The 24,297-nt window shown below is 36.3% G+C and overlaps 1 protein-coding gene across 1 annotated transcript in view; it reads left to right on the forward strand.

The window, feature by feature from the left end:
- Positions 1-24,297, forward strand: part of OTOGL (otogelin like) — a 161,409-nt gene that overhangs the window by 17,236 nt on the left and 119,876 nt on the right. The window contains exons 2-9 of the mRNA XM_042992814.1: positions 4,880-4,974; positions 6,050-6,089; positions 7,291-7,339; positions 12,060-12,126; positions 13,791-13,889; positions 15,444-15,598; positions 19,423-19,544; positions 24,067-24,272. Coding sequence (XP_042848748.1) covers positions 4,880-4,974; positions 6,050-6,089; positions 7,291-7,339; positions 12,060-12,126; positions 13,791-13,889; positions 15,444-15,598; positions 19,423-19,544; positions 24,067-24,272 — 833 coding nt within the window. The remainder of the gene's footprint in view (positions 1-4,879; positions 4,975-6,049; positions 6,090-7,290; positions 7,340-12,059; positions 12,127-13,790; positions 13,890-15,443; positions 15,599-19,422; positions 19,545-24,066; positions 24,273-24,297) is intronic.

A 24,297-nucleotide genomic window follows, 5' to 3' on the forward strand; every position in this document is an offset into this window, starting at 1 on the left:
AGGAAACCCTCCAAGAGAAGATTTTGTTTTTACTGCAGGTTTCGCGAGATAACGATAACAATTTTGCACGTAACTCAGCAAGACTCTAATTTAGGCTGGGAGCCAGGGAATGGGGCATGTCAAGATAAGGGGGGAAACATTTCTTTTTGAGATTATCCGACCTTTGTGCAACTCTCAAATAATAATAAAGGGCTTGGTTTCTTCTAAGTTATGTTTTCATACTTATCTGTGCTATGCTGAAAACCACAGTGATGCTGTATCTCCAAAGACAGCTTTCTGTACCAACTTTGCCAGTTTAGGGAAGGCGGAAGATGATAAGCTGATGTTTGACTCTCCAGTGGCTGTTGCAGTAGTTGTCACAAATCAGGTTGTCCCGTGTCTAAGTTGGAATCTTGCTGTGATATGAAGTCATCCAACTATGACATTTAAATATTTGACTGGTTTTCTTTTATATTTTAAATAACTTGATCCAAGTATGCGATGTTTTGATATACTTTCTTTATAAACTTATATTTGTTTGTTTTGAATAACTTGGATAAAATCAGTAGAGTTGAATTAGGTAAGTGTTTACCTGTGAATCATAGATGGCTCCATATCACGTGTTTGTAATTCAACTGGGAAAGTAAGTGGTAAATATGTAAATTAGTCACTTAGAAAATAACATCATATGATTTTTGATAGTTGGTGGTTCTGTTTTTGGCAATATGGCAATTAAATGATTTAAATGTTTGCCAGGTATGAAATACTTGAATATGCTGAATAAAATCAAATAGTCATCCATTTAAGTGGTTGGATGAGCTCCCAAGAATGTAAGGCATATCACTGAAATTTCTTGGAGCAACTGACAGATACAGATGCAAAATCTTTTTTAGAGAGGCACGTTCTTAGCTTTGGAGTAGAAGATCCGCATAGAAAACACCTTCCAGACATGGACCTAAAATTCAAAATTACAAAACCCATGACGTAATTCACCCTAGGCATGAGAAGAAAATGCCAACAAACAACAGGGTTATATCCTTCATCCTCCTGAAAACTTCAGATATCATTATCCCTCAGCAACTCTAAAATAAGAACATCTAAGATGATTGAAGATACAACATGAAATTGAATATCTGAGAAGCAAACTTAGTTTATGTTATTATATTTAGTGTGTTATATATTACACTATATAGTGTAAATGCACAGTGCTATAGCAGTTTAGAGAATGAAGTGCAGGAAATACTGGTATTATTTCTTAAACTTGGTATTAAAATATTGACAAGAAGAAACTGGAGCTGTAGGAATATTACTTCTTTCAAGATACCAGTTAGATATGGCAAATTAATGGCATCATAGTAACCTGAAAAGTGAATGTCCCTATAAAATATAACACATTAACTTCTGGGAGGGAGCTTTAAATTGAAATCATGACAGACACACCTATTGCTTATGACACACAATCATGTTTTTCTTCAGAAAAGCTAAGACAGATGCCATTTGTAAATTAAATTACATGAAACATCCCGGAAATTGCCAAGTAACACACCCCTGAGAGCACAAATAGAATACTGCAAAACTATCTTATAATGCAGTTAAGTTCAGGTGGTTAAAATCATGTCAAAGATATAGGATTCTTTTTGTTTGCTCAGTGATAACAAATTCCGGATAAAATCACTAAACCTGAAATGTGCTAGGTTGAGTAAAGCAAGTGAGGAATAATTGCATTTCACTGGTAGAATATGATATGATGGGAATGAAACGTTATCTACTTTAGATTTGGTCTCAATGAATGAAAAATGAGGGCTCTATAAATCACCAAAGACGTTGCTTTTTCTCAAGGATAATGAACTTCATTAAAAATACACTCCCCCTTTTTATTATTGATGTATAAGGCCAACATTTTCCCATTTTTGCCAGTTGTTTTTAATGTGGCATGTTGAGGCCAGTAGGCTGTCAGGTGTCGACTTTCTAAAGATCATATTCCATGTGGGAAAATGTGCAGTGCTCCTGTAGCAGAAAGGGAACTGTGTATTCCATGCATTATGTAGTCTCCTCAGACTTCTTATGAACTTAATATCTCTTCACGAGCTGGTAGCTGACTCACTTTGTGCCAAAGTTCCTTTGTCACAGTAGAATGAAATATAAAAGCTGTCAACTAAATTTTGACAGTAATAACTACATGTAACAACAGTCATAAATTCCTTTCTTGTGGCTCTGGGTCTAATCTTTTATCTAAACTCTCTGTTCTATTGTTGCTATTCATGGAAGTCTATTTTGCCTATTTTCACGCAGCCTACCATTTAGTGTAATGAGTTCATAATGTAGTTAGTTGAAAAAGACCTTGGGATTTGTATTGTTTTCTTTGCCACTGTTCACTCTCCTTTACTAATCTCCTAACTTCTATAATCCTGGGTGGAGGAGGAATAGAAAAAAGCATCCCTGAAACCTCTATCTACAAAAGAATAGTCACCCCGAATATTTCTGTTAGAATTTCTATTATTTTCTTTACCAGACAAAACAATTTCTAGTTTTTAAATGCACATAGTTCAAACCAGAGAAACAGTAATAAGAATGCCAGATGATATAGGCTTGGAATTTTCAACTTTAACAAGTTAAAATGGCTGTGATATTTTTGAATCGGAAGTTTAAACATACAGTATGAAATTTGAGGTGAAAAGTTCCAAGTTGTTACATTTGAATTAAGAACATAAAATATCCAAGTTTATATTAGAAATAAATACTTTTCACTTGGCTTTACACTGCTGTTTACTAACCCTTTTCTCATCAAGTTCTGGTAATGTTTAGAAAAATCTATGAGTATGATAGAAATGTTTATTTTTTTGAATCATGAAATTTAACCTTGGTTTCCTTTTCGGATTTTCCCACATGTGTGTCACTTGTGAAAAATTTTAGGTTCAAAGAAAAAAGTCAAACAATTAATAGAGAGGGAAAAATCCTAAAGTATGATTTATAGATTATTCATATTTTAGATTGACTTACATGGGAAACTAATAAGCAATAGTTTCTTGGCATGACGCCAAGAAAAACTATTTAAATTAAGGAGGGGGCTTAGTAACATATATTTGTTATGTGCAATTTCTACCCTTTCCAGAAAGAGTCAATAAGCATTCTGCATAAACGAAATTGCTGCTCTTAATTTAAAAATCTTTGGAAGAAAATTATTGTTTTCTAAACAAGTTTCAAGCTTAATTTTTAAAATTCACATCTTCTTAGTATTTAGAATATTTTATAATTTTGATTGTGGTTGAGTAGATACATATTTTTGGACAAATATTTAGGGTGTAACCACAAATAGCTAAGCCTATCTGTTTAAAATTATATCAATTCATTGTCTAATTAATTTAAGAGTAATGACCAACAACCTTTCAATAAATATTTACTAAACACATACTATACTTAAATTATTTAAACCTATCTATCAAAAATTTAAAATGGGTGTACATATGCAGGGGTGTGTGTATGTGTAGTGTGTAGACAGATGCATAGGTACTTACAATTTTAATGAATTATATAGTGTGTTTTCACGCTAAAAACATGAATTTATAGGCAAACATCTTCTCCTGACTCATGGAATTGACAGTCATGTAGGCAATGGAAAGGAGTTAAAATTATTTAGAACAAGAGTGAAAGATCAGTGAATTTGGGACTCAGGCAAGGAACTGTTTATATAGTAGATACTGGCATGCAGTATATTAGAATGTCAAGGATACTGCCCTGGAAACTCATTGCAGAAGAGGTGTCTGAGTACAACAAGATGTTAAGAACTAACTGCCTGTTTTTCCATCTCAAAGGTAGTTCCTGTGTAGTCAGACATTCCTTACCACTGTGTCTCCATCTGGTAAATGAGTCCGATAATAGTGGAGGTAGTGGATGGGATCTGCTATAGGGAATGTGCACCCCTTGTATAAGCATGACTTTCACTCATTCACGGGGTTTAGGTCATCTCTGTAGGGTTCATTATGAAATATTATGATGATTTGATATATGATATATGATATATTTGATATATGATTATGATTCATAATCAAATATTATGAATATTATGATTAAATATTCTCTGATGCCCACCTAGATAGTCACTTCCAGAGAAGAGTGTGCTTACTGCTGGGATAAGAAGCCCTCTTATGTTGTCTAACTGGGCACCTGTCGTAGAGGATGGCAAAATGGAGTGGGAAGGGAGGGTCTTGAGGGCTTTACTTTACTTTAGTTTCTTTGTGAAGTCAGATATTAGAATATCAGCTTTTTGTGTTATTTTCTACTTCGGTTGTAGAATGTTTAACAGAAAGATCTGTGGGCACGTGCATATGGCAACTTAAACTACATTGTAATGGGACTTGAGTTGAAAACATACGCACATCATCTTAGTTTACTTTTCACTTCTAAAGAAAACGTTACGAGAACATCTAGACATTCTAGAAACAATTGATACGATTTTATTTCACCCTTTTTTCTCAAAGGACAGGTAATTATTTATTGTGAATAAAACACACATAATAGATCAACAATTAGGAATCATGGTTATCTTCTGTGACATCAGGAGATAACAACAGGCTTTTTGTGGGTTTGATGCTGCTGTCTTGTTTAGAAGTTGTGAAAGACTAATATAGGCCAAAGAGGAGTATGATGTGCAGAAGCAGGGTAGGGTGTAACTAATACGGGCTCAGGTAAGCAGCTGCCATGCATCACTAATGAGAGACTCAGCCAAAGAGTTGCCTGCAAGCTCTAAAGCTTCAGATGCTGTATGTAGTTAGAAAGACTGGAATTTCCTTTTGAATTACGTTGTTACAAAGTTATATTTATAAGAATTTGAGCACTCAACGAATGCGCCAACTTCTAAGATGCCATCATAGTAAAGACCGACAATTTGGTTGCATTTCAGGGAGAAAGGCTCCACTGAAATGAACATTGTGAGGAAACTCAATTTAATGATACCTCGGAGTATATTCTTGCTTCATTTACTGTTGTCATTACAAGGTAAGAAGTTATATGAAATTTTTACCTGATTTTATTGTGTGTTCGTCTCTCTTGCAACTGATACGATCAGTTTTCCCTTACACTGGAAGGCACTTTGAAGTCACTGGAATGAATAGATACTAAATGACCCCCAGATCATCTTTTTCAAAGTTCTTGGTAATGTAGATAATTTTGGGACTTTAGTTTTTATTTGTGTCTTTTCTTCAGATGTTAAAATCATGCTTTTATTATCATAAGTAACTCTACTGGAAGAAACTCTGATTCTAATTTTTTCTTTTCTAAAAGATGATTTAAAATGGTTGTCGATATAACTTAAACATTTGAAATTTTATAATAAATAAAGAGAAAAAGATTACCTAAACTTTCTTCATGCCATCAACCCAAGAATGGTGAACAGTTATTGTAAAAAGGACTTTAACATTTGGGGCTAAAAATTGATTTTCAATGATTTTTATAACAATTTTATTTATAAATTAATACGTATAGAATATTTTCATGGAGAAAGCATTTATTTACATCCACTTATTAGTTTTTAATCCTGAAAAGAGCTGTATATTTTGAAGCTTGTAGGGGAAGTGAGAGAAATTACTGAAACATAAGACTAGACGGGTCATGGACTCAATCTTTCAGTCCTTGTAGTGACAGAAATTCCAAGGAGAAAATGTCATAGAGTATTGACAGCTGGAGGAGACTTTAAAGATGGACTTGTCCAACACCATCATTTTTTTTTTTATGTGTTTGCTCTCTTGCTTAAACTTGGCATTTGCTAAGTGGTAGGACCAAGACTAAAATTTGGAGCTCTGACTCCAAATCTAGTGCTTCTCCCACTGTATTTATTATGTCTCTACAAATCTAGGTACACTGTTCCTTCTGTCTGGGTTACCAGTTACTTTGATGACTCACAGGGGTATTTGCTGCTCAACATCCTCTAGAAAATGCAAAATAACTCCCAGCAAAACTCAGACTAAGTTTTAGAATTTAGGTTACAATGATTTGTTTAGTAACCAGAACATATGACCTTCATATATGGATAATTTGTTCCCCATTCTTATACGTGTATATTTATCTCTGGCAGGATATATTTGTGCATCATCCATCTTGACGAAAGCATCTAAGTGAGTACTTCTTGTTCTTTCTGTCCTCTAAAACATAAGTTAATGGGAATGAGCAGAGCTCAGCAGATAAATGTATCTGCTTTTGAAAAAAATAAACTAAGTATTTTACAAAATAAGGGCATGAGATGTAGTTCTTTAAAATATTTCCACAAATTAAAAATTCTCAGGCATTCATCTCCCTATTTATGAAGAAAAAGTGTTTCCTTTCATTTTAATTATAAGATGAGTTTTTGGTGGGGTCCAATGATGTAGATACTAAGGAGATAATACTTTCACTTCAAAGATTTATAAAGAAGTTATGTTCAATAATCCCCCCTTTTATATTCTTATTATTAATATACATTGTTGATTATAATCATGCTATATATTAGCATAGAGTAAAACAATTTTTTTTTTAATTTTTTTTTCAACGTTTTTTATTTTTTATTTTTGGGACAGAGAGAGACAGAGCATGAACGGGGGAGGGGCAGAGAGAGAGGGAGACACAGAATCGGAAACAGGCTCCAGGCTCTGAGCCATCAGCCCAGAGCCTGACGCGGGGCTCGAACTCACGGACCACGAGATCGTGACCTGGCTGAAGTCGGACGCCTAACCGACTGCACCACCCAGGAGCCCCGAGTAAAACAATTTTTAATGATAAAAATAAAATTGTTCTAGCACTAAATAATGAAAATCACTTTTTGAACTAAACCGATCTGCTTGATGGAAAGCAGAATTCTATTCCTCATTTGATTTTGATAAATCACAGATTGATGTGCTTATTTACACTAATGTTAATCTGTGCTTTATGACATGGAAAGGGAGAGAAGTGAATATCATGTCTGGAAAAAGTGAATGTGCTCTTGGCGAATACTTAACTCACGGGTTTTATGGTCATGTGGAGAAAATATCGTGTGTTGGTGTTACGATATTACGCTATTTTGTTTACTTCTCTATCTTCAAGTTCCTTCCTAAAATTCAGTTTACATCAGAGACCGGAGAGATTTGGGGGCACTCTTGAATTTTGTAAAACGATACAGCACCGCCACCCAAATCTAACCCCTCCAAAAGGGGAGGGGGACCTTTTAAATGTTAAACCAAGAAAGACCTCTTTGATAAAGTGATGGAAATCAGGAGGAAAACATCAGCTCTCTCTTGGGAAAGGCTTGTTCAGGTTGCCTAGGGGCCTTTGACTATACAAGTTCTTTTTGTTTTCTTCCAGAAACGGGTTTAATGAAAATCGACAGAAAAGAGCTCTTTTAGCAGCACAGGTAGGTTATGCCTCAGATGGAAAGAGGCAGAGAAATAATCCATTCTGCTTCGGGACTCTGCTGTCACTTCAACAATGAGACCTTTGTGAAGGGGAAAAAAATGCTAAAAACAAGACAGGAAGGAGAAGAGGCAAAGTAACTTCTCTACTGCTTTTCTACAACCCTCAAATTCATGCTTAGTTCACGTTTACTTGTTCAGTAGAGTGCTTTTTTGCTATTTACCTCAGTTACCTACTGATAGGCTCACAGCATGTGTGGGAGATTGAATCTCATCTACATGCCAGAAATTTTTAATCATTTTAAAAATTAAGCACGATAGCAGGGTGATGCAATCAAACAAATACAAGTGAACAGGGGCAGAGAGAGGTCTACATGATCTGAGTTAAGTACTTGCAAAAAGGCATCAGAGGTGTCCTGATGTCCTGACAGACAGCTTTTATATTGTCTGACAAATCTCGATGACAGACACCTCTGGAGAGGTGACCTCTGTTTTTGGAGGGCAGGTAGCACTGAATCTGAGGAGGCCCTTCTGCTTGGGTTCCCTTATATAAAGGATTTGGGGTAACATAATTACAATATTTGCAAACTATGATTGGAATGTTCAAATAGGTGGATTTAAAAAATATTTCTCTATAAAAGATGGGTGGTAAAATAGAGAATCCTAACTTAAAGGTATTCATGGGAAAGTAATGTGATTTGAATATTTATATAGCGAACGGCTTATATATTCAAGGAGGCCTTTGTCAAAATCTGAATTGCAATCAGTTCTGCTAGTATTTTCTGGTAAGTGCCTGAATTTTTACATGTTTTGGTGTTAATTAAAGAGAACTGAAGATGGATTTGATAGGCCATTTGTGTCAATTTAGAGGACAGAACTAATTTACTATTATTCAGAAATCTTTTTTTTTTTTTTTGTAGTGAGATGGGCAAAAGATTGTCTTTGGAATGGAAACACTTTTTTCCCCCTTAAAAAGAGTGTTTTGTGTACTTAAGTACTTATGCATCATGTGAAGTGGTTAAAATGATGTTTCTCTGAGAAATTTAACTACATGTTTGTCAGTTGACCATGTAAACCACAGAAAGACATCAGCATGACTCAGTAGAAAATTCATTTTGAGAAAAAAATGCATGTTGGTGAACCTACTAGTTTCAAAAATCTGTGAAATAGACCCCAAAGTTGTCCCATGAAGTGACCTGTGGATAGGGTTATACTATTGTCCACTTAGGTATTTTTAGAATTTGTATGATTTACCCCAAAGGAGTTACCTGTGGTTAATAAGTGAGGAGCACACTTACCTTGTCTTGGTTTCCCATTTAGAGAGAACCTGTTTAACATCTGAACAGGTTTTAAAAGAAGAAATGCTGAAGAAGGGCAGTGAGGTCATCATCATGCGCTGCATGAAATTTCACCCGTCATAAGTCCAGTCTTGCCCACTGATTCATAACTTCTGCTCTAGGAAGACAGAGCATCGATGGATAGATACCTGCGAGAGTAAGGATTCAGAAATATGTTGGCAATGAGATGAAGGATGAGCAAAGAAAGGGTAGACACAAACCTCTGTTTCTCTGTGCTTCCCATCCTCCTGTGGGGATGTTATCAGCAAGGAGGAAGAATGGGCTATCATCTTGTACCAGTTATGTGAACGTATGCCCCCACTGCCTGGACTTCTTTTGCACCTGCCTTACGTTTCAAAAATTTCCTCCTGAAAGCAGGTGCTGAGAGACTTAGGTACAGCCAATTTATTTGGGAAGTACACAAGTAAGGGAGAGAGAAAAGTGGAACCAGGAAGGGAGAAAATCCCAGAGTGTAGAAAGGAGGGGTTTGGGGGCTCAGTCTTGGTGGTGGTCCCTTTCAGAGAGGATGAGAGAGAATCCCAAGCAGGCTCCGTGCTGCCAGCACAAGCAGTGAAATCGTGACCTGAGCTGAAATCAAGAGTTGGACGTTCAACTGACTGAGCCACCCAGGCTCCCCCAAAATCTTTTATAGTCATAGTTCTAAACAAGGCTGGGGAGGCAAATCATTCCCATTTGAATTATGCTTGTTTTCAGTTTCATTGATATTTTTTGACGACATACCAGGGACCATGCTAGAGACATAAAATGAATAGCAGTGCCTATTGCCTAGATTCTAAATTCTAATGAAGGTAAGACTATAAAGAAGTCATTTCTGGGGCACCTGGGTGGCTCAGTCAGTTAAGAGTACAACTTCAGCTCAGGTCATGATCTCACAGTTCGTGAGTTCGAGCCCTGCGTCGGGCTCTGTGCTGACAGCTCAGAGCCTGGAGCCTGCTTCGGATTCTGTGTCTCCCCCTCTCTCTGCCTCTCCTCCACTCATGCTCTGTCTCTATCTCAGAAATAAATAAACATTAAAAAATTTTAAAAAGAGGTCATTTCTGTGTAACTTATTCATTGAATCTGACACCATCAATTACTTGCCATTATTTATATGACTTAAAAATAAAATGCTCTCCATTGTAAGTGTAAGATTCCATTCTGAGTTCAGGTTTAGTTAAAAAGGTAAAAGCTACGTATGTGTCTTGTCTTAGCACTGGTGAAAAGTAGTGTGATGCATGGAATGTGTGGTAATTAGGATGCTTCCGTAATGAGGAGGCCAGTGTGCTAAGCACTTGTAGTTTCCATGGAGTATATATACCCTAAGTTAAGTGAAAGGATATGGAGAAAAAAAAAAGGCTTGATCTTTCTTGTCTGGTGCATTCAGTTTTTGCCTAGTAATAAAAATTGGTAACTTGTTTACAACCCTTGTTCTATGCCTGGCACTGCTCTTTGTGCTTTCCTTATTCATTGCATTTAATACAATTCTACTCTTATTCCATTTTATAGATTGGGAAACTGAGGATGAGGAGGTTAAATAATTTGTTCAAGCGGCTTCTGGGTGGCTAAGTTGGTTAAGCATCTGACTTGGGCTCAGGTCATGATCTCACGGTCCTTGACTTTGCGCCCCATGTTAGGCTCTGTGCTGACAGCTCAGAGCCTGGAGCCTGCTTCAGATTCTGTGTTTCCCTCTCTCTCTGCCCCTCCTCCACTCACACACACTCTCTCGCTCTCTCAATAGTAAATAAACATTAAAAAAAATTTTTTTCAAATAATTTGTTCAAGGTTATAAGCCTGTATGAGTCAGAGTTGAAACCAGTAGACAATGTTAGTGAGCATCAGAGATAATTCACTGGTGCTGAAGTAAGAAGATTTTGGTGCCCAGGAATATTGGTGGCTGTTAGATGCGGACAGCTGGAAACATTACGGCTGCAGAGAGAATAAAAACTTGCTGTCTTGGGGGAATCAAGTCACAGACTATTGTGAATTTAACTTAGTGTGAAGACAGAGGCAATGGCAAAATGGGGAGATTGAGCAGTGAGGATAAAACCAGGGAAGAATGAGAACAGGAAATAATGGAATTGGAGGCATAGTGTGGCTCAAGGAGTTTAGAAAGGAGTGTTGAAGTGTGAGAAAGAGTGTGGGAGTCCTCTTTCCTGGAATGGGGCAGGTGTGGGTATTAAAAGAACAAGTCTTCACTGGAAAATGCCAAAATAAAACTGCATGTAGGAAGGAGACCAGGATCTGTTGAGGTAGGACTTTGTACCTGAAGTCACATTCCCTCTTCCCACTTTCTTCTTGTCCGTCAACCTTTCCAGTTTTTCTAACAACATCTAGTATTCGATTTGACACTTATGTGGAAAATTTTGGGAGCATGTGTTCTTCTGGTAAACGTAGAAATGCTATTGGAAAGGACATTGCCTCAGACCATACACTAAATTATCATTGACTTTGAATAAAAACCCTTAAGAGATTAGGCCTAGTAAACCACAATTATTTGCTTATAAGCTATATTGACCTCCAAAAATCTTAAGGTTTTATCTGGGTTTCTTACATAAATATAAATCTCTTTATTGCTAGGTGTCTATGTGTGAGGCATTATGGTGGAATTTTTACATACATCATTTTAATCTATTGTCATAACGGCACAATTAAGTAGATACCATTATTCCCATTTTACAGACAAGTAAAAGAAGACACGAAGAGGTTAAGAAACCTTTTTTTTTTTTTTTTTTTAAAGAACTTAGGAAACTTGCCTATGTCTATGTAATCGCAAAATCAAGACTCTAATCCAGGTCTGTCTGATTCCATAATTCATACTCTTAACCATTACCCTAAAGTGGCTGGGGGTCTATAAAAAGATATACTTAAATGGCCTATGAACTTCAAAGTGTCAGTTCTTTGGAGATGGAGGGTGACACACAGTGCCAAAGCAGAAGCTTCTGTGGATGGTGTCTTCACAAATGGCTCTGCAGGTCCTTGTCTGTTGGTCCATCAGCCGCATGCATTTTCTCCAGATCGATCTGCACTTGGAAATATCAGAGAAGAGCTACTTCTGTAGGCAAAGCAGTCAGTTAATGCAAAGATTAGACTCCACTCAGGCTCTTTTCCAAAGAGGAGAGGGAGGCAGGAGAAGAACTGAGCTCAAAGAGGAGAGAGACTTACCCAAGTCAGGTAAGAGGCAAAACCAAAGCTTGAAGTCACATCCTCTAACCACAACCCGAGGAGCCCTTTCTGCCTCATCGAGATGCCTCCATAAGTCAAGGACACAGAGTCAGCACTTTATAATTGTTGTATCTGTAACTATTTCTCCAGAGTTTCTAATTTGCTTATTTGGCTCAAATTAAATAATTTAACTATTTTGAATTCTTATTTCTTTCTCTCCAAGTTTGAAGCAACATCTCCAAGATATTTCTTCCATGAAGCTATTAATTGGGGTGAGAGCAAAATAAAAGGTTGGTGTCACGCCTACATTTTTCTGTTTGCTTTCTTAAAAGACCCCTTTGAGAAATACATTGAATTAACTATTGCCATTTAATGCATGAAGGAAACTGAGCCAAGGTGGTAATAATAGTAATAGTTAAGTTCACTTTATGTAGAAATTTGAATTATTTTTGTAAATTAGCAGGGTTAAACAATTAGATGAAGCTGATAGCTACATGATCAGGAAAGATATCACTGGGTATCAGCAAATTTCTTTCTGAGTCATTTACTTGTTCCTTGATTCCCTGACATCTTTATTCTGGCTTACCCACTTCCCATTTCCATTAAGCATAATGCTGATGATAGTTTGAAATTGAATTCCAACTTTTCCTTTTATTTAAAATAGCAACTATTCCTGGCTAGTTTTGGCTAGCCAGGAGAATAAACAGGGTTGTAAATAAATTTCTGAAGGAGATACATTTGTTTGTCTAGATATTTATTTATTTATTTATTTATTTGATATTTATTTGTTGTAAAAATGTAAGATTGTGTTCTAAGATAAAATTTATAGGGAAAAAACTGCATTTAAATTTGTGAAAAACATGACTTTACCTGGATCAGTGGATCAATCAAAATCAAATGGAAACAGCTCATTTTCCCTCAGTTAAGAGTTAGAGAGAGAATTGTAGGTCTTTAAATGTAAAAAGACTTTAAATTGATGGATCTTAAAAGTAGAATAATAATAGGATTTTCTTATTGTTGACTTTGTCAGAATGGTGGTTAATTCATCACAGTTCGTTAACTGCCTTCCATGACCTTAACATATTCCTGAAAGGCTCAATCTTTAGTACTTCTTTATGGTGACTCAGAGATGTCTTCTCGTTCTCTTGATGTGTTACTTAAATTCTTCCTGCTTGAAATTTGCCAATTACTCCTTGTCCTCTCTCCTTTTTAGAGGAAAAAATTTCACTGTGATGCATTTGCATTTTAAAAACATACTCAGTAGCTCATAGTTTCTTGCTTCCTCTTTTCAGCATAATCCTTTGAGGCAATTTTTCTTTCCATGAAAAAGAGTATTTTTGGTGAAGGCCAGCCATGACTTTGGTTTATACCCATTAAAGTTAAGTATGAGTCAGGAAGAATGTATTATTTGTAATGGAGCCTGAAGATTAATTAATACACACACTTTGGATGAAATATTTAATTCTTCTCTTCAAAAATGGGAGCTTCCATTTGAGTTTTTTAATGCTTCACCTGATCCCTCGAGCTAATGATGGACACTATTCTTTAATACACTTGCTCCTGGAGATGGAGACCATTGGACGTGCAGCCAGGGCCAAACTCCGTCAACAGAATCATCTGCAGTTTGTGCATTTCTGGTTCTCATCATCTGGGACAGGGATTCCTTACATGGGAACTTGACCTTTCAATTGCTTGAAGGAAGCTAACCTTTGCTCTCAGGGTGGTTTGAGATGTGAAATCCTGTCTTTCTTGTTTCACAGCACACATAATGAAATGAACTAGATAGAGACTTGACAGGCTTAATTCTTTAGCTCATCAAGGCAAGAGGCCCAGGGTTCTGTTTGAATTAATAATGGTTACAGTTAGTCCAAGCTAAATCTTGACATTTTATGTTTATAAGAACTGAGGCATGCCAGAAGATAACTTATTTTTTTTTTTTTTTTTTGCCTGTCAGGTTCTTGTCCTCATGAATGTCTTAATGGAGCTTTCTGTTCTAAGACTGGTACATGTGACTGTCAAATATTTCAGGCACTTGGGACACGGTGCCAGATTGGTAAGTTTCAGGGATGCTTGAGGGAATTACAAGTCGAGGGGAACTTTAAGGTTAATTTGCTATGTAAGTGTTCAGCCACTGGGGATTGGGACAATCATATTATATACTAACTAGAGTGTCCATAATTCATTCCTATAATTTAGAAACAATGTAAAAGAAAATAGGTATCTCCACTTTCCTTTCTCACTAATCTCTACAACTTCCTCCAGCCTTTTTTCCAATTTACATTATATTAATCCATTAAACTACGTTCTTATTCATTTCTCTGTTGCTTTATAAATCAGATTTGTTATTTGGAGCCCTCATTCTTTTTGACTTTGAATTAACTGGATATTCTGTACATAAAATAGAAACAATTTTGAGAGCTCTTCAAAGGCAGAGGGTTTTTAAAAAATATTTTTATCCACAGTGTCTAGGATAAGGTCTGACATCAATAACGATAGATATTAATTTGTTTAATGGGTATTTATGGAATATCTATTAAATCCCAGGCCTGGCACTGGGGATATAATAGTGAGCAATATAGACATGTTTCTGCCCTCTTGGAGGTTACAGTCTAGAGGAAGGGACTGATGCACAATGGATACACATTAATTATACTTGTACCACATGCTATAAAAGAAAGTATAAGATTCTATGAAAATATGCAACAGAGGCAAGGCATACTGTCAGAGAAGTCTGAATAATGAATCACTCTGTGTTATTTTCCTGTACAGGCCAAAGTTGGTCAAGGCTAATAAATTTAGGTAAAATTACAAAGAAAAGGCACAATGATTGTGCCTTATCTCTATGTTCCCTATAGCATGTGTTAAAATGTTATACACCGAGTGCTCTGTAAAGGTCATTGACTTCCATATTATTCTAGAAGGAAGGGTCTAGAAAATCAAAATAGAATAGAGGATTATCCACAAGGGGACAAAGGGAGGTAGACATGAGAACAGTGAAGATGAAGTTATACAATTTAAGATGATAGTTGCTTAAAATTTGGCCAGTCTGAGGTCATGGATTCCCATGTTCCAGCATACTTTGGATGACTAATGCTCCCCATCCCTAGGTCTCAGACATATAAACATGATTTTTCTTTTGCCAGTGGTTATTTTTCTCTGTGGACAGTATTAAGATATATTTTTTTAAAAATTGCAGAGTCTGGAATACTCTAATGCTGTTCATGCAAATTTTTAGGGCACTCAATGGGGACATTAATTTCTTTTCTGAGGAATTATATTTGTTTTATCACTGTTACCTTCTTTTACTGTATCATTTTCCCCACTCTTCTCTTCTTCCAGAGTCTTCCTTTAAAAGCAAAAGTTAAGGAACTTTCTAACATAAATCCTTTCTTCAAAACAGCTTGGAGACCATGTTTTCCTTCAGGAGAGTTTAACAGTTTTGCGAGCAACTCATAATTTTATGTTAGTTATTTCTTTCTGTGATACTGACTGCCAAAGGGAAATATTTATTTTACTGAAAATTAGAACCACCTACCATAACTGAATCCTGCCAGAAACAGGGTGTAATTTATTTTATTCTACTAAATATGATCCTATTTCTTTTCAGTGCCAAATATGGGCAATGGCAGAGATGGGATTTGCAAAACCTGGGGACAGTACCACTTTGAAACCTTTGATGGCATTTACTATTATTTCCCAGGAAACTGTTCTTACATCTTTGCAAAGGACTGTGGTAATTTGGAGCCTCGGTACACTGTATGGGTAGGTGATCCTAGGACATAATTAACTTAAAGATTTTTTTTTCTGGCAAGTCTGTATTTTTAAAGTACAGGACAAATGATGGAAAATATATAATAATCATAGCATGCATACTTAGGGCTCTGACTGGGGAAGGAGAAGGATTGGTTCTTACTGGAATGGACTAAATATGTAGCTAAATTGGGTATATTCTATTGAGATGGAGCCTTGGACTGGGAGAAGAAGGGTTTGGATCCAGGTGGGAGAGAATTGCAGGCAATGCAGAATGTCTGTATCACAGATATCAAATTATAACAACTCCAGTTAATGTCCTTATTCTTCAGATTTGATGTGAATGTTTTGAAGAAGGAGTGGGTTTGGGCACCAACCAAATTGCTCATACACATTTCCTTCCTGACACTTCCAGTGTGAGGTACACCTGGATTAATGTTTCTCAAAGGTGCCCTTTGGTATGAGCCCGAGATGGGCATTCAGGAAACAGAGCACATAAGCACGGGCTCGAGGCATGGAGGCAGGCAGCTAATTACTAGGTAGATTCATACTACAGGATTGAGCTCAGAGAGTTAGTGCTTAGTTGAAGAACTCTTGATTCAGAAAAATTCTATTTTTTATAACTTTGTTTATTTATTTTGAAAGAGTGAGAGAGAGAGAGAGATAGCACAAGTGGAGGAGGAGCAGAGAGAGAGGGAAAGAGAGAATCCCAAGCAGGCTCACATTCCGTGCTGAGCTTGATACGGGGCTTGATCTCACGACCGTGAGATCAAGACCTGAGCCAAAATCAAGAGTCAGATGCTCAAATGACTGAACCCCTCCCCCCAAGTGCTCTGATTTGGAAGAATTCTTAAGAGAAATTCAAGCGCAGGGGTGCCTGGGGGGCTCAGTCAGTTAAGCATCTGACTTTGGCTCAGGTCATAATCTCATGGTTTGTGAGTTCAAGCTCCAAGTCAGGTTCTGTGCTGACAGTTCAGAGCCTGGAGCCTGCTTTACATTCTGTGTCTCCCTCTGTCTTCGCCCCTCCCCTGCATGCGCACACTCTCTTTCTCTCAAAAATAAATAAAAATTAAAAAAAAAAAATACAAGCTGCAGAGGGATTTTAGTTGAACCAATAAAGTCAGGGACCTCTTTCCCTGCCTCACCATCTTCCTCTGAATTTCCAGCTATCTCAAAACACAGTCAGGAAACTGCTGTGCTATCCTGTTCAAAAGCTAAAACTCTTCATAGGCATTATTTGTTTCAATTCCTGCTTCCCTTTTCCCTTCTAACTTACATTAGAGTTGCCAAAATTCTCCTCCTCTCCTAGGTGATGCAAATATTAAAAAGTAGGCCCTGAAGCTTTTTAAGAACAACAAATCCTTGTGACCCAGAAAGGAAATGAAGTCTATTGAAAGTTAACTTACCGGGCTTAAAGATAAAAAATACCCATGTCTCCTTAGATAGGGAAGTTAGTGGCATGCATCTTCGGTATTTACAGGGCTCCTATTTTCAGTCACTTATTGTCTGTTACTCCTCCACTCTTTCTCTGGGTTTATCACTTAAACACCTTCTGACTCCCTCATTGAAATGTGCTTGTCCAGGGTCTCACTCCTTTGAAGAATAAAGCGTCAACTAGATACTCTGTCCTTTGTTAATAACACACAGTGCTAAACTGTGCTCCCAGAGTTAATATTGTTTCTACTTGGCTCTGTCTTGGATGGTGGAAAATTTTCAAGTCAACAAATCCATTTGCTTTAAATGTCATCTTTCCCCTAATTATAGAAGTAGTTCACTTCTCTTGGAGAGAACTTGAAAATTTCAGAGAAGTCTAAAAAAATAGAAATATCAGTAAGAGTTACCATTGCTAATGGCTTCATATATTTTCTTCTACACTTTTTTCTGTGACTTTTAAACACATTTATAATCTTGAAATCATACTATGTATAATTTTCTGTCCTAGATTTTCACCTGATATTATGTGAAGAACTTTCTTCCACGTCAAGTATTCTTAAAACCCAATTTTTTTTAGCTGTATTTGTTTCAATTTGTGGAATACTCAAATTATTTACTTATGCCCTGTTTTAGAATTTTAGGTTTTCAAAATTTTTTTCAGTATTTTAATAGATAAATTGATAAACATCTTTATGCATATATCCTTTTTCATATTCCCAATCCTTTTCTTTTTCTTTTTAAATTTAATTTTACTTTTATAAAAATAATACATGTATACAGTCTAAAAAAGTCATCTAAGGCAGTGAAGCAAAACTGTAGCCCCTGTTTGCCTTCATTCCCAACCCTAGCTAAAATCTGGCTCCCCAAAGGCAATTTCTCTAGCTCTTTAAGCTGTTTCTTCAGGCTTTTATCTTACATGCCAAAATATGCTATTATTTCTTTATCTTTCAAGTTAGGCTTTACTCATTCATTTCTGACTATGGAAGATGGAATCATCTTTGTTACATCACCCTTCCTGCCCCTAACGCACACACACACGCACGCGCACACACACACTCACAGACACACACACACTTTCCTTCCCTCCTCTTAATGGGGTTATATCACCATCTTAGGTTAAATGATATGTGGTTTTTACATTATTGTCATTTACATATTATACCTTTATGAATTCATATAAATATGGTTTAGGCTTGAGCCCAATAAGTTATTATTTAATTTCTATTCTTTGTACATTTGTATAGAGTTAACATTTACCCCATTTTTTGTTTGCTACATTTTCTATGTTCCAATCAATAATGTTTTTTTAAGTTGATTTATTTATTTTGAGAGATAGGATGTGAGCAGGAAAGGGGCAGAGAGAAAGAGAGAGAGGGAGGATCCCAAGCTGGCTCTGCACTGTCTTGGCAGAGTCCAACATGGGGCTCAAACTCATGAACTATTAGATCATGACCCAAGCTGAAACCAAGAGTAGAACGTTTAACTGACTGAGCCACCCAGGTGCCCCCTAATTTTTTTTTAATTTCAAATTCTCTATCTCCATAAATTTCTTCTCAATGTGGTCAGATTTTTATACTTTGCTTTTTGAATGTTTGAAATTAATATTGGAATGGGGTAAGAGATTCTAACATTCCTCTCCTTCCTTTTTTTTCTCTTTGCTTTTATTTTTTCTTGTTTTCTTTTCTTCCTTGTTTTTTTCTTTCCTTCTTTTTTCCTTCCTTCCTTCCTTCCTTCCTTCCTTCCTTCCTTCCTTCCTTCTATCCTCACTCCCTCTTTCCCTTCCTCTTTCTTTCTTTCTTTCTTTCTTTCTTTCTTTCTTTCTTTCTTCCTCTTTCTTTCTCTTTCTTTGTTCTTTCTTTCTTTCTTTCCTCATAAACTAATTTTCCCATCAAGGTTTGAGAAATAATATTTGTCTTCCCTAAAATATTATTTTATTTTTAGAGCAATTTTATTTTTAGAGAGGTTATAGTCACTTTTTTGCAATCTGTAAGTGTTGCATTGTGTAGAGCTCCATTTCATGATTCTTTAACATGACATGGACATGTAAAATACAAATGTGTGTTTTTGTGGTGCTCTACTGTCCTCTTCCTAGAACTAATTTTATTCCAGTACATACCATGTATCTTTAGAATATTGACACTCAACATGTAAAGATTCAGATCATTTAAAAAATATGCTGAATTAATGTGTACTTTATGGAGTTAATTTTGCCGTCCAATTTCTGTGGTAAATCTTTTTTTCTTTGGAAATCCTAAATGTAGTTGTAATTTTGTTCAGTGTCATAGGACTAATGGTGCTGTAGAACTGTAGACAAGCATTGTGGCTTTGGTGACTTGAATGAAGGCCTACATATCTGTTGCTGGTTCCTATGCTGTCTTTGTTTTTTTTTTTTCTCTTTTAAGGTTCATAATAGCCCTAAGTGCCATGGTTCAGTGTATTACTGTTATCGGTCAATCAGCTTGTTCTTTTCAGACCAAGAGGAAATTCGAATTTATGGGCATGAAATAAAAAAGAATGGAATCAGGTAAGATGTGATAAATGATATAATAAAAATAACACCATGAATTAATAGAATTTCCAAACATCTCATGCTTGAAAGTGAATTATGGAGAGTAGGAAGAAAGAATTTCTTTCTTTTTTATGTTTATTTATTTGTTTTTTAATTAATTAATTTTTAATTTACATCCAAGTTAGTTAGCAATAATGATTTCAGGAGTAGATTCCAGTGATTCATCCCCTATGTATAACACCCAGTGCTCATCCCAACAAGTGTCTTCCCTAATGCCACTTGGCCATTTGGCTCATCCCCCCCCCCCTCAAGCCCTTCCAGCAACCCTCAGTTTGTTCTATGTATTTAAGAGTCTCTTATGCTTTGCCCTCCCCCCATTTTTATATTATTTTTGCTTCCCTTCCCTTATGTTCATTTGTTTTGTATCTTAAATTCCACATATGAGTGAAGTCATATATTTGTCTTTTTCTGACTGACTTACTTTGCTTAGCATACATAATACCCTCTAGTTCCATCCATATTGTTGCAAATGGCAAGATTTCATTCTTTTTGATTGCTGAGTAATACTCCATTGTGTGTGTGTATATATACATATATATACATATATATATATATATATATGTTTATACATACATATGTGTGTGTGTGTGTGTGTGTGTGTGTGTGTGTGTATACCACATCTTCTTTATCCATTCATCTGTCAATGGGCATTGGGGCTCTTTCCATACTTTGGCTATTGTCGATTGTTGCTATAAACATTGGGGTACATGTGCCCCTTCAAAACATCACACCTGTATCCTTTAGATATATACCCATCAATTTCTGGGTCATACGGTAGTTCTATTTTTAACTTTTTGAGGAAACGCCATACTATTTTCCAGAGTGACTGCACCAGTTTGCATTCCTGCCAGCATTGCAAAAGAGATGAGAAGATTTCTTTCAAACAACAACCTTAAAGTTATAACATACAGATATTAAGACTTCAGCAAGCGCCGAGGCCAGTCATGTGACCAGGAATCCAACCAATTTAACCTCCTTAATGTTTGTGCAGGATACACTTATGTTTGATTAGATAGAAATGAGATTATCACATCCTTTTTCTAAGAAGGATTCAGGAGAAATCTTCATAGTTCAACTCTTATTTTTGTTCTCTTTCTTAAATCTTTTTCTTTCTTTCTTTCTTTCTTTCTTTCTTTCTTTCTTTCTTTCTTTCTTTCTTAGCAGTAACTTAAAATAAAACTAAACCTTTGGATGTCTTTTCCAAATTTGTATGAATGAGGTTTGGATATTAGTTGAGAGTTTCCATTAGTGTTCTGACAATGATTCAGAGCCAATAAATTACTAGTCTTCTTGGGTAAATCAGAGAGACTCCCAGTTTTGCCTTCCTAGCTGACAAGAAGATCTGAGAGTTTTGGGTGAAGGAACGTTTATTAGTTTGAAGAAAGGCTTTATACTTAATGTAGGAATGCTGTGGAATAATCTACCTTCCAATCTAAATAATTGTAGAAATACTCAATTTAAAATATTCCTTGGCTGAGTTATGACAGAAAATGTAAATTGTGGGATGGAACAATTCTGTCTGTCATTTAGAATTCATTAGCAAGTGTTTGAACCCTAGGGATTCTTTCCAGCACAATGACCTTACCACCCTATGTACTTTGTTCTCAGTTTAGATTCCTCAAGAGGCAGCAGGTGATAGCATAAAGGGTTTTGGATGAAGCAGCAGGCAGCAGGCACTGACCTTGGCTTTGTCACAGTCAGGTGACCCCAAGTAGTCTCTCACCTCTCTCAGGCTTATTTTCTTGATCATTTGGGTTCTGTACTTCTCATTTTCTTAGAAAAGAAGGCTTAGCCATTTGAATGGGAATATAATGCAATTGCATATGTATTTCTTGGAGCTGAATTTAAATAATTATTTAGGATTCCTTATATGGGATTTGGGGTAACATAATAGACTCTTTAAAAAATTATTGTTTTGTAAAACAAAAACGCCATTCAAGGGGGTGTCTGGGTGGCTCAGTCGGTTGGGTGTCCGACTTCAGCTCAGGTCATGATCTCACTGTCCATGAGTTCGAGCCCCACGTCGGGCTCTGTGCTGACAGCTCAGAGCCTGGAGCCTGCTTCCGATTCTGTGTCTCCCTCTCTCTGGCCTTCCCCCACTCACACTCTGTCTCACTCTCTCTCTCAAAAATAAATAAACATTAAAAAAAAAAAACGCCATTCAAGTAGATTTTCAGGAATACTAACTTTGTTAAATCTCGAGAAAATATTTCTTTGAGGATTTCCATTTGTATGAGAGATTGCATTTATATGATTTGTATGATGGGAAGAGGATGATTTTCTTATTATTTGACTAAGTTGCTTATAATAATGCTGCATCTGGCCTAGGGCCTAATTCAAAGCAGGTGTTAGGGAAATATTTGTCAAAATCAAATCAAATCAACCCTGTAAGGCTCTGGACTTTGGTTCTTTCACCTGTGAAATGAAGGGTGTTGGTACATGTAAACCCATGAATAATTTTCAGCATTAATTTGTACATTCATTTTCGTTTGCATTGTGAATGTTTCCTGACTAGGTTGCACGGAGTTTTTCTTAATTTTATGGGAGATTATCTAATTTTTACTATTATTCTCCATCTCTAGTGGCATTCTTTTATGTTATAGACAGCTGGGTAATTACAGTTAGGAATCTTTTATTTTTAAAAATTGTATATTTCATCAAGTTTTATGTGAAAGAATCAAATGACAAATGATCAAACCAAAAAATACTCACAACCGAGCCACTCTATCTCCATACATTTAGCATCCTATAGCTATGAAATACTTTTATAAAACATGATTCACTTTTTTCAAGTATGGCTTTTATAAGCTTGCAAACTTAAACAATATTATTCATACTGACTTTTACTGTGAATTTAATATGAATCTCTTGTGCTTATAATTTATATTTTTTAATGTTTACTTATTTTTGAGAGAAAGAGAGACAGAGCGTGAATGGGGGAGGGACAGAGGGAGAGAGGGAGACACAGAATCCAGAGCAGGCTCCAGGCTCTGACCTGTCAGCACAGAGATGGATGCAGGGCTCGAACTCACCAACTGTGACATTATGACGTGAGCCGAAGTCAAAGGCTTAACCAATTGAGCCACCCAGGCGCCCCTCATTCTTATAATTTTTAATAAGAATAGATTAGGGTTGTAGTTAACTAGAGTCTTATTTATTATCCAATGTAAAGTTTAGTTATTTTCCTATTCTTATAACTAATTCTCCATAAAAAACTATTTGCAAACAGCTCTGTACAAGCAGTTACAGATATTTTGAATGGTTTCTTTAGGGACTGTCACTTTGTTAGCGAGTAGGTTTGGTTTTACGGTTTTTGTTCGATGGGACTTGCTCTTTCTGGGAAGGAACTCTCACCAGTTTGAAGCCTTTGAGAGAAATGTGTGGATATACCTACTAACCTCCTTCCTCACTCATCTTACAGGTTATAAGTCTCAACTAGCATGACTATTTTAGTAAAAATGACTTTTTCCTTCCCTTTTTTTTTTTGAGAGAGAGAGAGAGAGTGCAAGTAGGGAGAAGAGCAGGGTTCGGGGGGGAGAGAGCGAGAGAGAGAGCAAGAGTAAGAGAGAGAGAGAGAGGGAATATCTTAAGCAGGCTCCATGTTCAGTGACGAGCCTGATGCAGGTCTCAGTCTCATGACCCTGGGATCATGACCTAAGCTGAAATCAGGAGTTGGATGCTCAATTGACTTGGCCACCCAGGCACCCCTCCTTCCATTTTCTTAATTATTAGCACTTGCTCTTTTCTGTAATATTTGTGGAAGGAGTCCAGTCACCTTTCAAAAGTATTTTAGGTGACTTACTGTGCTTTTAAAGCATCCGTTGCTCAGTTTTCTTCAGTTCTGTCATTTTCCCCACATCCTTTCTATGTGTACATGGTTGTGAAAAGTGAAAAGACTAGACATTGGATTAGGAGTTTAAATATTCAATGTGACCCTTGTTTAAAGAGGTCTAATTATATCCAATTTAAAATTATGAATATAACCCTTATGCAATACCATATGACAAAGTATTTTATATTCCCAATAATGAACTTTACAGTATTAAATATGTAAATTATAATTGATCATGCCCATAAATTTTTCTTTTGGAAAACAGTGACTTACACCAAGGTCCCGGTTTGGAGATAGAAGCTCTTAGTTCCTTACAGCCAAGTTTAAAAGAAAATTAAACAAAATCAGAGCTCCGTGTGTTTCCATATTTTCACCATTGTTTGTCCTTACTTCAAAATTGTTGGGCAGCATTTTTAGATTATCTTGAACTCTCTAGTAAAAAATAAATATATTTAAGCTCTCATTGGTTTAAATAAAGTTATTTTACAGATTTATAAAATCACTGATATTTAGCAAAAATGTATTTTCGGTTGGTTGAAAGAAGCATTCAGTTATATGTGTAAAATCTTTATCAGTGTGGAAATAGGTCATCTATAATGGATTCCTCATCATAATGCTTAACTTGCCTTTGTTCTATTTTTCAAGTTTAACATTGCCTGAGACTATTGGGCAGGTTTTCATTGAGAAACTAGCTGACTATATTCTGGTGAAAACCTCCTTTGGTTTTTCATTGGCTTGGGACGGAATATCTGGAATTTACCTCAAACTGTCTCAGGAGCATAAAGGGAAATCATGTGGCTTATGTGGAAACTACAATGACATTCAATCTGATGATTTCATCATTCAGCAAGGTAAGTGGAGTGGAAGAAATGTGGG

This window comes from Panthera tigris, chromosome B4 (genome assembly GCF_018350195.1).
Source record: "Panthera tigris isolate Pti1 chromosome B4, P.tigris_Pti1_mat1.1, whole genome shotgun sequence".
NCBI lineage: Eukaryota > Metazoa > Chordata > Mammalia > Carnivora > Felidae > Panthera > Panthera tigris.